This window comes from Limanda limanda, chromosome 14 (assembly GCF_963576545.1).
Source record: "Limanda limanda chromosome 14, fLimLim1.1, whole genome shotgun sequence".
In the NCBI taxonomy this organism is placed as follows: Eukaryota; Metazoa; Chordata; class Actinopteri; order Pleuronectiformes; family Pleuronectidae; genus Limanda; species Limanda limanda.
The window spans coordinates 21,469,980-21,483,089 of NC_083649.1; the positions used below are offsets into that span (position 1 = coordinate 21,469,980).

The window sequence follows — 13,110 nt, forward strand, 5'->3', positions numbered from 1 at the left end:
ATAGGAACAGCTTAACTAATAATCTTGTGACAGAAAAAAACAAACTTAAATCATTACTGCTTTATATGAGAGTTCCTTACTTTTTAAATGCAACATTTTTGGAGCAGATTATTCTTTAAACAGTGATGAGTCTAACAAACTAACACTGGCTCAAAACTGCTGCCTCATTATTCAAAGTCCAGACAGGAATAAGTCAAAGCTGAGGAAGAGGGAGATACTGATCTGGAGTAGCTTTAGATTGTGGTGAATGCTGAAGTCTGTCTTGACAGGAAAATGGTGAAATTATAGTTTCCCTCCCTACCAGCATCCCCTCGTTTGAGATGTGTGAGATTGGGGGGGCAGCAGAGCGGGCCAGAGATGACAGCTCTAGATTGCAGTGTCTGAGAGATCAGCTTCAGAGAGAACATGACAAGCCTCGCTGGCCTCTACTCACCATGGCGGTAATCTCATCGAATGACTGCAGGAATCCGACGATCTTAGACTTATGAGCCGGCTCGACACGGGCGAAGCACCGCGCCCTTTTGACGGCTTCTCTCTGCTCGTCCGGTGAAAGATCGTCGAACTCACGGCCCGTGTAGGCCTTTCCCATCACGTCCTCCTCCTCCCCGAAGATGCCGATGCGTCTGCAGATGGCCACGGCCGTGCCCTTGTTGTCTCCTGTGATCATGATGACGCGAATGCCGGCCTCGTTGCACAGTTTAATTGCGCCGATCACCTCCTTCCTGGGCGGGTCCAGCATGCCAACGCAACCAACAAACGTGAGACCCAACTGAAAGGAGAAAGAAAGGGGCGGTTAAGTTGTACATAGTTGTAGCTATAACTGAATTTACCACATTTCCATTTGTTTTGGTGCTAAAAACAAGGAATTAAATTGTTATAGGGGAGAAAAAACAAGTGTAAAGCCTCCTTCTTTAATGGGATGGAGATTCATTCAATCTACCCACCTACCCAGCTAACTACCTACCGGTCTGTCGACTAGTTCCAGAAATATCTGTCTGTCTGTATATGACTCGTATATCTTGAGAACTGTTCATCTGATTTGCTTCACACACACTCAAGCTTAACTAAACTTTGAATAAACATGTGCTGGAGCTTCTTGGTTCTTCCTGCAGCTGGTCTTAACTTTGTCACAGGTGACTTTTACAGTTTAAAAAAAAGACAGCTGCAACCAGCATCACCACAGGCCAGGTAAACAGGCATGTTTAGAACAGACACTGCTAGTGGCTACAAGCGACAGAAAAGATGACATGGGAGGAACACATTGACCAATCTTTAAAGAATTCAATGAAAAAATGTTCAAGTGTAAGAGGCTCTGGCCCTCCGTATGGAGTATAGTTAGGCTAGGTACAGTCTTAAAGCTATTGAGAAAGTATACAAAATATTTCTATTTAGTTTTATCTAGATTTAGTTTAGTTATCGTTTACCTCATACTCTGCAAACTTGTTGGAATTCTCGAGGTCCATGTTCTCTTTGCGTGGTGGGGTGTCATGAGTGGCCAGAGCCAGGCAGCGCAGGGTGTCCCTGCCTGTCCCCCAGTCCCTGATCCGAGACAATAGCTGATCACGCAGGGTTTGTGTCAGCGCAACCTTTCCTGTCCCCACTCGTAGGTACTTACACCGCTCGATCACACTCTCTGGAGCACCCTGAGGGGACAGATTGTAATGGACAACAAGAGACGATATAAAACAATGGTGAAAATTGAATATGTCGTCCTATGTGTTCGAGGTTATACTATCAATTCATGCCTTGATGAACATCTTGCTCTGGGAACCCTGCTTGACTGGCGTGCAGTAGACGGACATGGACTTGCGGTCACGGGAGAACTCCAGGGTGAACTCCTTCTTCATCAGCTGTTTGATCACCTGATGGATACAAACAAAGGAGGAGAAGAAGAAAACAAAGAAGGAAAAGCTTGAGTTGTGCAAGTATCCATGGGCTTCTGTCAGGCTGCCAGCTGTGACTGAGAGGCTTGGCTGAGCTGCTGACAGGTTGACACTTCAAACCAAGTGCTTAACCACCTTGTCTGGATATCTGACTGCCACATGTGAACAACAGCAGCTGATGTTAGTGTAGACCTGGCTGAGCGGGATTAGCAATAACAAGTGGAAATATACAAAAACAATGGCATAATGAGAAGGTAAATCATAATAGGGTTACTATAGGAGCACAATATTCTCCATAAAATAAGGCCAGGTCCCTCCACACTGTTTTATCTGTGTTTAGTGTCAAGTCCTTTTCTACCAGTAGGTGTCTCACTAGTTCAGAGTCTATCCTGATCCCAGTGCACATGCAGGCTGAAAGGTTAACACTGATAATGCTGCCTGCTCAACACATAGCTGGGATGCTGGGATGTACACACACCATGCCAGGGGTCATAACATGTGATGGATGGGCTGAAATCTGTCAATATGACAAACTAAGCTGTCCCCTTTAAAAAAATGCAATTTGTTTAAATAAAAGTATTTTGCATCCTGATGAGATTTGTAAAGTTTGGATCATCTCATCTATAATTTGCTGAGGATGTATATCATTGTCAAGACGTGTGCTTCACTGGGCCTGTTATCAGGTTTAAATTTAAACCCAAAAAAACATTTGCTGTCCCCACAAAGCTCATTTCATGTGAGACTCCAAAGTGTTTGTCACTGACGAGCTTTGTTCTTTTCTGAAAGTGAGACCAACAGGGGCTTCAATGACCTTTATCCACAGTGGAGCGAGAAGGAAATGACTGGCTGCACTGATACACCAACATCAGCTTAGTGATCCCATTGGAGCATAACTCCCACACACAGCCCAGACTCAACACTTTCCACATACACCTGACACCTTCTCATAGAGGATGCCTTTGTTTGAGATAAGCTGCAGTCACAATGGACCTGAACTCACATAAAAGCAACAGGCAGGCTTGTGGTCTCTACAGCTGCTGTATATGACATTTTAAACAATATCATATCACACAAAGTAAAGGATATTTTTTTCTATTATTCAAAAAGAAACTCCTTTAAAAAAAAATTATGGCATTGAATGAATGAGCTTGTGTCATAGACTGAAACTGAAAACATTTTGCATAAAGTCAGAAAGAAACTAACTGAGGGGCCCGTTTGTTAACAATCTGTCTTTATTGGAGCTATCTGAGTGCAAAAGTACAACTCCTCCTAGATAAACAGATTGATTATATATATGGATTTTATTATATACATGGGTGTGTGAATGTATATACAGTAAATATGACTGAAAAAGAAAGAGATCCATAGCTATAGTTTTACTTCTTCTTACCCTACATACATCTGGTAAATGCAAGTGTTTACACAAATATATGGTGTATGAAACATGTGTTTTTGTTATAGGCTTATATAATTTTATATTTCAATTTTTCTTCACCTAAGTTTTCATTTTCATTCATAGTTAATGCAATGAGTTAGGTTTAACAATATGGGAGACTGTTGTATTTGTATGTTTGCGTTGGCGTGTAACGACTATGTTTCAAACTAATATTTTTTATCATACAAAGGTACCATTGCCTTTCCTCTGAATATATTTTCTCAATGCACATTTGGTGATATTTGTTTTGTGCGTTACAATTGCATTGTAATATGAACATCCGTTTAAAAAAAGGGATATCTTATGAGTTACATTTCAAACCAAACAATCCCAAGTTCACACCCTGAAGTCAAACATGTGCCTGTTAACAACCTTGTGCCTTACTAGAACTTAATAGAACTCAGAATCCTGACATGCTGACTCATTGTAAGTCACTGCGGATAAGAGTAGCAATATTGACTAATGCAAAACATGATCTTGTACAGATATGTAAAGAGGGGGTACACAGGGTCATCACGTTGCCCCCTGTGCATGATTACAACCATGGCAGTTGTACTCTGGTATAATGAGAGTATGAATATTTCCAGTGTTAGTGGTATACTCATGCTGCCATGTGCAGAGCGTGCAGCACATCCAGCTATTGTTCAATGTAACCTCTTAACCATGACCTCTTTTTGTCAGTTGTAAACATGTGGTTGTTATTACTTGCACACTTAGTCGAAAGGTGTCGGTAACTAGAAAGTCTAGTTTATACCCAGGTCCCTCATATGAACATCTTGGACAAACAGTGACAATGCTCTACCTCTATAATTAAAAAACGTAGTAAGGTTCAGGTAATATTGTAATAGATTGTTACATGCTGCCCTAGTAGCTAGTTACAGGAGAGGGTAAACCGGTCATTTTGCTAAGCCTAAAAAATGAGCAGTATATGAAAGTCTCTAAAATACACAGAAACTATTTCCAGGACAAAGTGTATATTCAGGATATTTTGTCATTTCAAACAATTTTCCAGGTTGTGTACACACACACGCACACGCACACGCGTAGCTTACCGAGTTGCAGGCCCCTGCACGTTCCACCTTGCTGAGACCGGAGACATCGGTCTTGAAGACGTTCATCTTCTCCACCAGGGTGGTGAGAGCCGTCTCTGTGGCTTCACCCACCTTCTCATAAACACCTTTGACCTGTAAGAGAAACCGGCTGCTCAATAGTGATACAGTTTACAGAATAGGCTTTTATGGCCATGTAGATTTACAAATACAAAGAATTTGCTGTTGTATGTTTGTGCTGAGCATAAATACAAGAATAGAAAATATGGAACAGTATTTACAATTATAAACACTAGAGAAAGATGTGTACAATATAAACCTGAGATATGGTCATACTGTTCTATGCACACGATTGGCCACAGAGGGCTCTAAACATTCATGCAGTGCAATGATGGGGTCCTGGGCCTTATCAAAGAGGAGTAATTCATTTAATTCAGATGCTGTAGATAACATGGTAGTGCAAACAGCCCTACACAAGCATGCACCGTATCCATTGTTAAATATGAACAATGTCAAAGCAACAACTCCGGAGCAAACATGCTGTGAACAAATCTGTGGGTCATCCACCTCTGCCTCCACAAACTTTGAGTCATGCTGCTGAGAACTGGAGTAGGTGAGATGAGGCCGTCACGGCGCACCACTCATCATTTGTTTGTGTGAGCGCTGACGGCGATAACACCCCGCACCTCTCCAGCACCCACCTGCTCTGCACCCACCCCCCACCCCCTTCCTTCCTTCGGTTTCACACACATTCAATCTCACTCGCAGGCTCTTTGATCAAAGATGCACAAAATTGGTGACGAAACGGTTATTCACGAGCGCAGAAACATTTAGTCAAGGGAGGACGAGTGGAATCTGAGAGGTGCCTCATCCCTGCCCTCTCTCCTCAGCATGGTTACCATGATAACATGGCGTTAACAAAGAAGTGAGAAACCAGAGTAAATTATTTTACACCAGTAAAATTAGCTCTGCAGAAGAAGAGTCTTTACAGGATATTATATATACACACACAGCTTTTGCATGAGGGAATTTGTAAAGAAACATGACAAAAGCAATACTGTGTGTGTTTCCGATAAGTTTATTTTGCATGGAATCTATAATAATATCTCTATGTGTGTGTGCGTGTGTGTGTGTGTGTGCGTGTGTGTGTTAATGACCTCATTGAAGTCCAGTGAAGAGTCATTGCACATGGAGCACACAGTGGCCAACTCCAAAAGTCCATCATAGTCTCCACATTGGACAGGCCTGTCTCCTTTCAGTCTAGAAGAAAAATGAAGTTGACAAGAGGAACAGTGTTTGTACAGTAGTAAACAGTGCATTTCTGTGTGTGTGTGTGTGTGTGTGTGTGTGTGTTCCGGACGAGAGTTGCTGATTGCATGACAACCATGGATCCCTTCCCAGTAGAGACTGCAACGGTTGCTAGCGAAGCTCCCACACAATATCCCACACTCTGCTGTTATGAAATCGACAGGTTCATGCAGAGTCAGAAAGCTGTACTCACCAAACAGCAAAATAAACAACATGCATACACAATGAAGTGCAGAAAGCCTTCTCCTACATAACGAATCGCCACCTACAGGTACTTGTATTCCTCCACAAATTCGTTTTACTGAAACACTCGGATATATTTAAATCTCGTTGTTCAGTTAAACTATTCACTCTGCACTTGAACAATGACAACCAAGAATGTGAGTAATTCAGTGAAAACACAGAGCAACTAAGGCTTGATGATGCTGCACGAGAGTTAGCACGCAAGAGGCAACTGAAACACAAGTTTACTAAAACTTATTCTAAGTTAATTTTGAACTAGCTGTAGTTTTCTTACAGATTTTTCATGTGATCCAGTGAAAAGGGAATCGTGAGCCAGCATCTCACCATCCTTCTGAGTTTAATAAACTAACTTTGGCAACATTTCTGCACTTAAAGAGATGTGCTAATGACATCGTTCCAGTCACAGTTTAAATCCTGATCAGTCTAAAAGTAATTGTGATTTGGTTGTTAATTAGACCTAAAAGCCTCCAAACACCAAATTAAAAATGTCTCCTGCTGTTTCTTACGTCCAATTAAAAATGTTTTTTTCCCCTCTGTGTATTAAAGCACAGCTAGCGTCATTTTCAGGGAAGTCATTAGCAGCGATGCGACATATCTTGGACCACAGCACAGTTTTCTTGTGTATTGTTTTGACGATAACAGGTTATAGAACTCGCATTCATGGAAAAATATGTTTGCAAAATGTGAGAAGATCATTTGATGAGGTATTAAAGTTGCACAGGCGTGCCCCAATTAAAGTAAAACAAGCTTGAACTGTGACACTTACATTTGTCCCTCAGGGGCATATGTAGAACCAGTTATAGAGAACTCATGAAGGGTGCAGTTTAAATCTTCCACCTTGTCAACGACGAACATCTGGAGAAGAGAAAAGGCAAACACAGACAGGGGAGGTGTAGTTAGTTAATTAGTCAGACATGCGGTTGGTCTTTGTGAGCCTAAGGCCGCCCACTGCTGCTGAAACTGTTAGGATGGATTAAATGAAGAAATCGGTCTGTTGCTAGAGTAGTGAAATAAAAACAAAACATCTCGGCAGTGAATGAGAAAGTAACCAAAAGTCCTGTGGACTGACATGTGGTTTGAACCCACATGGAAGTAGGTAGTCACAGTACTGACTAGTCTAAATATTATTTAGCTCAAATTATTCCTCTTCTCGACAATGCTACCTGCTCTTCCAGTGGATCCATCATTACAAAATTGTGATGCACAGAATCATATCTCTGCTGAGTTTTCTTCATGAAGTCAGACTCTTCCATTTAACACGTAATTATACCTTCAATTTAAAAAAAAAAAAAAAAAAATGGATTGTGTTTTTAAAGAGGGAATTGGGGAGGATGACGAGCAATGTTAAGACCTTCTGTGATGGTGCACCTACATTATCATGGGATCATATTATTTCACTCACCAATTAGTTAAGTGTTAGCACCAGCATATGGATGATTTTCTTTACAATCAATATGACTTGACTTGAAGCTTTGCACAGCGTTTACTGTGGTCACAGGTCACAACTGCGAAGACACTCAATCAGTAGAGGTATGTGCTGGTCTATTTATGATCTCTTTTGTGAATGAGCAGCTCTGAAATGAGTGCATGTCCTTTTGTTTGGTTCACTCAGGTGATACAATAGCTTGGTTGTCACTGTGGAATTGTAGCGGTGCTGTTGGCACATCTTTGACAAGTGATTTACTCCAATTACAAAAGCAACACACACTTCGAATAAACAATGAGGGCTGTATCATGTCTACATAAGAAGCTGCCAACAAGAACTTATTAGTCCTGCCTTGTTTTTTGACCTGCTCCGGATAAATGGAAGGTTATAAGGTTATAGGTTTCATAATAATATATGAAAATCAAATTCAGAGTAGTACAAATCAGATTGTTACTGGAGAGGTAGTGTTTAAACTATGAGCAAAACTGAAGGATCCAATGATAAGAAGTCTCTGTGCTATCAGCTCCAGATTCTTTAGTGTTTCCAAACACGCATCAGGCAACACAAGTACTGATCACACGTCTTGATGCAAAGCTCCATCGGTCACTCACACAACCATACACGCTCCAGTCAACTGCAGAAAAAACAACACAAGTCTGAGAAAGTAGAGGAAAGAGCTGGAGTCCCTCGGTCCATGGATTTGCTTTGTTAGCAAATATTCTTCCCTGAAATTCCCCCGAGTAGTGATTCACGACGTACTGGTAATGCTGATGCACTGATTAAAAACAGGGAAGGTTTTCTGGGGCTGCTGGTCAGAGCGAGACAGGCTCCGTCTTTCTAAACACGAAAATGCAAAACAGGCTAATAGACTGTCTTTGATCTCTATTGCGTTGTTTTTACTATTAATCCCTTTTTAACAACTTGACATTTAAATGAAGAAAACAGTAAACACACATACACGGGGGTAGCCCTCGTACAACCTCTGTTTTAGAGTCCATTAAGTCCAGCTGATTGAGGTATTAATGAAGCAGCTGTTTGGTTAATCTTGGTCTCCTCCTCGATTCTTCTGCCAGTGTGTGTGTGTGTGTGTGTGTGTGTGCGTGTGTGTCTGTGGTTAGCAGCCATTAATTTACAAAGAAACAGAAAATCGGTGGCAGACCTGGGAGGTGGGGCAGCTGTTGTCCCTCCAGCATTATGTTTGAGCCTCTTCAAGGAGAAATTACTTCTTAACAACTCTCTGCAGTAGCAGGGTTACTACATTTTGTCTCCTGCTTTAGTCTAGTTTGGAGAGGATTGATAAATAACCTCTATGATTGGTTATTTTCAACGTCGGTTCAATGTTCCCACAGGTTTTAAATGACTTTTAAAAGCACAAAGGAGAATGTATGGATACAGTGGTGGAATGTAACTAAGTACGTTTACTCAGTTATTGAGCTTTATTACATTTTTCAAGTATCTGTACTTTACTTCAGTAGATCGTTTCAGGTACTTTTCAGTTTTACTCCACTATATATGTCAGCAAATATTTGTACTCTCTACTCCACTACATTTTTACGATGCATTGTGTTCAATGTTTTCTTAGTATTTTTTATTATATTTTTAAAAGTAAAATCAATGATAAGAGAGGAATTAGTCCATTGATCCAATCAGAGCTGACCTAGCCCCCGTCTCATTCAATGACAGCAAAGTGCAGCATTGGTAAAGAAGTATCAAAAACTTGAGCGATAAACTTGGCAAGTGCTTGTACTTTTAGTACTTTAAATATATTTAAATGCAAATACTTACTTTTACTCAGATGTTAATGTGGTACTTTTACTTTTACCTGGGGGACATTTAATTTGCACTTTCACTTAAGACAAATATTTGAGAAGTTTTTCCACCACTGCGCACATGTACCCTAACTAATGATCTCATTAAGATCAGCCTGGCTGTTTGCTGTTCCCTTCACAAGGTTCACTGTGTGGAAACAGTGTTGATTGATTAATATCAACTGAAACTTCTTAAGGACATTAATGCAATCCCTCGCAAATGTAAATAGTCTTGTGACAGCGTGTCAACACCTTGCGTTACTTCAAATGTTTTAGTTGATATTATGTGACATATTACAAACGTTTTGTTTGCATATTCTTACACATGCGATTAATCAAACTAAGACTCGGGCTCAGTATTGGGCCACATCTCAACTACTAATCCCCAGGGACCCACCAGCAGGTTAGTCCAGTCCTGCTTCTGCTTCACAGTCACAAATATTCTGCTGCTGAAACACAGGGTGGCGCTCAATATGAAGCGGTTTTAAAAAAAAAACATAAGGGTCCTTTAACCAAATCAGGAAGTAACAGCAAAATACTGTACACCTCACTCTACTCCCCTCAACAACCAGTAACCAACTCTGTTTCCTGCTGTTGAGTGCACAACTACTCACATATGTGCAAAATTAAATTATCTTTAGTATCTGCACAGTGCATTTTTGCTGTAGTATTAATCCACACTTACAGTTCCAGCACTAACCATGGCTGGTATCAACCAGTACGAAATATGAAAAACTTCTATAATTGCTGTATTTTTACCTCCACCAAGGAGGTTATGCTTTCATCTGCATTTGTCTGTTAGTTGACATTATTACATGATAACTACTGCATGAATTATCATGAAACTCAATGGAGGGATGACATATGGGTCAGAAAGGAACCTTATTTGGTGAGGATCAGGATCAGGGGTCGGATCCAAGTTTTTTTTTTTCTTATTTTCTTTTTCATTGCAAGATGGGGAGTTTTTCATCATTTTCATTTTTGAGAATAATTCATGGATTTTTTATGTTTTTTAGGAGATTGATATTTATGTGTGTCTGTAATTTGGTTCAGATCCAAACTAAAAACCTGGATCTAGTAAATGTAAATGTACTTTCATAAAGGGACTGATGGGCTTGGTGGAGGTATATGCTCTACAGTACTGATTACAATACAGGTCTCTTTGTGATCATTGCCATTCGGATCTTAAAACTGTGTTTGTGTACAGGTTTATGTAGTGTCGGCCTTATGTCAGCTGGGTGGCTACAGGATCAAAGTAACCTATGCAAGATGTTAATTTATATGTGTATACTTCCAAGTAAAGAAGTCATATTAGACACAACAGGTTAGCTCTAGAGTTGGTGACCTACTTATATGTTAAACTACTTTATTCCATCTCTGCAGCTAGAGCCAGGATGATCACAGAGGGACCGCAGTACTGATGTTCAATGATGGATTCTTAATATCACCGCTATATTGTTTTTGTTTGATTTATAGTTTCATATCATCAGGGTGTACTGCCCCTTTAAGGTTCTTTAAATAGCCTCACCTCGCCGCTCAATTCTTAATTTGACAAAAGGTCATCACATTCACTAGTCTCTGCTATACCAACCTAAAAGAAATCTTCGATCAGTACAGAGAGTCAGGGCACACACAGAGGAGGGTCTGAGGAATAAGATGAGGGTGCTCTTTCATCCGTGGTCAGTTCCCCTAACTATCTGATCCGCTGTGGTCTCCAGGGAAACAAGGCACAAGTGTGATCCATGTGCCTCAAGTTTGTATTCTTCTACTTCACTCCTTTCCTCTGAGCTTGAATGAGGAAGAATGGTGAGCAACCCTTTTTATGCGTGTATGGGTTTTCTGCATGTGTTGTTTGAAGGGAAAAAGGGAAATACAGTGTCATGATACGGAGGGAAATCCCAGGAAGTCCTGCCCATGCAGGGATACCCCCGAGGCAAGGGGAGACACACGGCCCAATCAGGACCACAGGCTAGAGGCCAGTCCAAGGATAAGCACAGATGGATAAGCCTGGGCAAACATTCAATGTGGACATTCAACCATGACGCAAAAGAAACTCCCGTAAAAAAAAACTGCAGTGGTCTGAGCACACAAGGGACACAAGGAGGGACAAGTTAAACAACCACAAAAACGATTATCTCCAGGAGACACTGTGATGAGAAAAAAAACTGCAAAGAGGAACAGAGTACAAGTGTGTGTGTGCCCCCTTATCTCCCACCAGAGAGCTGGGCACGGCGAGCCGGGGAGTTTCGGTGGAAGAAGAAGGTCAATATTGACCCACGTCAGCCGGTATCACTCTTTTTGTGTCTGGGAGGGACTCAGGAGTGCGGTGAGATCACTCCTCTGGGTTCTTCCTGCTGGAGGGAACTCCCTGCTGCTACGCGTTAATCACACACACAGGAAGAGAGGAGAGGAGAGGGAGGGGCCTTCCTATGACAGTCCTCCTTTAGAACTCTATTTCACAGAAATTAATAGATACAGACTGATAAGATAGTTGTCCCCTTATTTTTTTTATCCCAGGTTCCTGACCATGGCCAAACACAAAGGATTGCATTCAATCAGCAGATCATCAACTTCTGATGTAGCTTATTAACTACATATTCTATTGTCCTGTTCCCACAGGGGAAGCTGTTTTACAGTTTACAAACGGTAGGTTCACTTATAAGTGGGCTTCAGCTCGATTCAGGTTCTCAGTTTCCTCTTGCATTAAACAATCAGCAAAAGGTCAAGTCGAATTAAAGTAAACTCTAGACTCAGGGTCTTCCTGGGTCCTGATCTAAGACAGTCTCAGCTCTGTGTGTTAATATGTCGAAAAATAAGAACAAAGTGTGGGAAAACATGATACTTAAAATAATTAATTACATTAGTTAATCATGATTAAAATCATTATCATCGTTCATCCAGCTTGGCAACACAATATTGTCTTTGAGCGAGGCATTCAAATTCCTCTAGAAATCACTCAAATAACTTAAATGAACATCTTTGAGTTTACATTATTATTGTTATTTGACTGCTCTTTTCTACTACAGCTCCTTGTTAACTGATAGCGGTTCTCTCTATTGGGTCCAGGTAGGTTTTATACAGGCTGGTTTTAGATGCTGTAAAGACTTGTTAAAATTAAGCTAAATGCTTATTTAAACATTTGAGACATATTAAGATCTATGTGTCCCATGCAGGCCAGGAGATAGAGGTTTACACCGTTCATAACCCCCTTGCTCTTCTTGCTTGGTTTCAAACAGCGAATGCAAGAGTGTTCAGGTGGTTCTTGGTATTACAACCTTATAGCTTCGTGGTCAAGCATGTGGCTGGCAAGGATAGCGTCTTGGCTGATGCACTATTCCATATGCCGGTCGAGGGGCCTACTTGAATAACGGCTTTGCCAGGTATACTTTATTCAATCTTTTGTTAAATTTTGCAAAATAACATATCTCTGCTACTGTTAAGCTCTATGGGTCATGATTCTTAAATAACCGACGACAGTTGTCCAGATTCCAGTGGTGACAGTTATCTTACTTATGACATCTAGATTTTTCAGTGAATGAGCAGCCAGCACTGTCCTCTAATAGCTGTTTTCTCTCAGTTACTTCCTTTAGCCCAAATCGTAATTGATGTAAAGACAAGCAATGTTATCTCAGATTAGGTGTGAGTGCATGAGTGTGAGAGTGTGTGAGCATGAGAGTGTGTGTAGCGAGAGCCCTTAACAGGAGCCAAGACAAATAGCACCGCTGGTATTTACTCTGTACTTGTTAAAAAGATGGATAGAGAGACACACACAGACACACACAGAAAAGGGTAGGGCTGCGTAGTAGAGAGCAGTTGTGAATACCATAGGAGCTTTCTGTATTTGCTTCCTGGTGTAATTATGTAAATACATAAATACGAGCCTAATATTAGAGGACAGTTCAGGACATGGATCCCTGAGGTGCGTTTATTCTGGCATTGTGACATTTTGGAACCCTTC

General features: G+C 41.0%; 1 protein-coding gene across 1 annotated transcript in view; it reads right to left on the bottom strand.

The window, feature by feature from the left end:
• The window catches only part of atp2a3 (ATPase sarcoplasmic/endoplasmic reticulum Ca2+ transporting 3), a 48,478-nt gene that overhangs the window by 8,897 nt on the left and 26,471 nt on the right, over positions 1 to 13,110 (bottom strand). Inside the window, exons 9-14 of the mRNA XM_061086158.1 lie at positions 6,685 to 6,773; positions 5,525 to 5,627; positions 4,371 to 4,502; positions 1,746 to 1,862; positions 1,425 to 1,643; positions 434 to 769 (exon numbers count right to left, since the gene is read on the bottom strand). Of these exons, the coding sequence (XP_060942141.1) occupies positions 434 to 769; positions 1,425 to 1,643; positions 1,746 to 1,862; positions 4,371 to 4,502; positions 5,525 to 5,627; positions 6,685 to 6,773 (996 nt within the window). The remainder of the gene's footprint in view (positions 1 to 433; positions 770 to 1,424; positions 1,644 to 1,745; positions 1,863 to 4,370; positions 4,503 to 5,524; positions 5,628 to 6,684; positions 6,774 to 13,110) is intronic.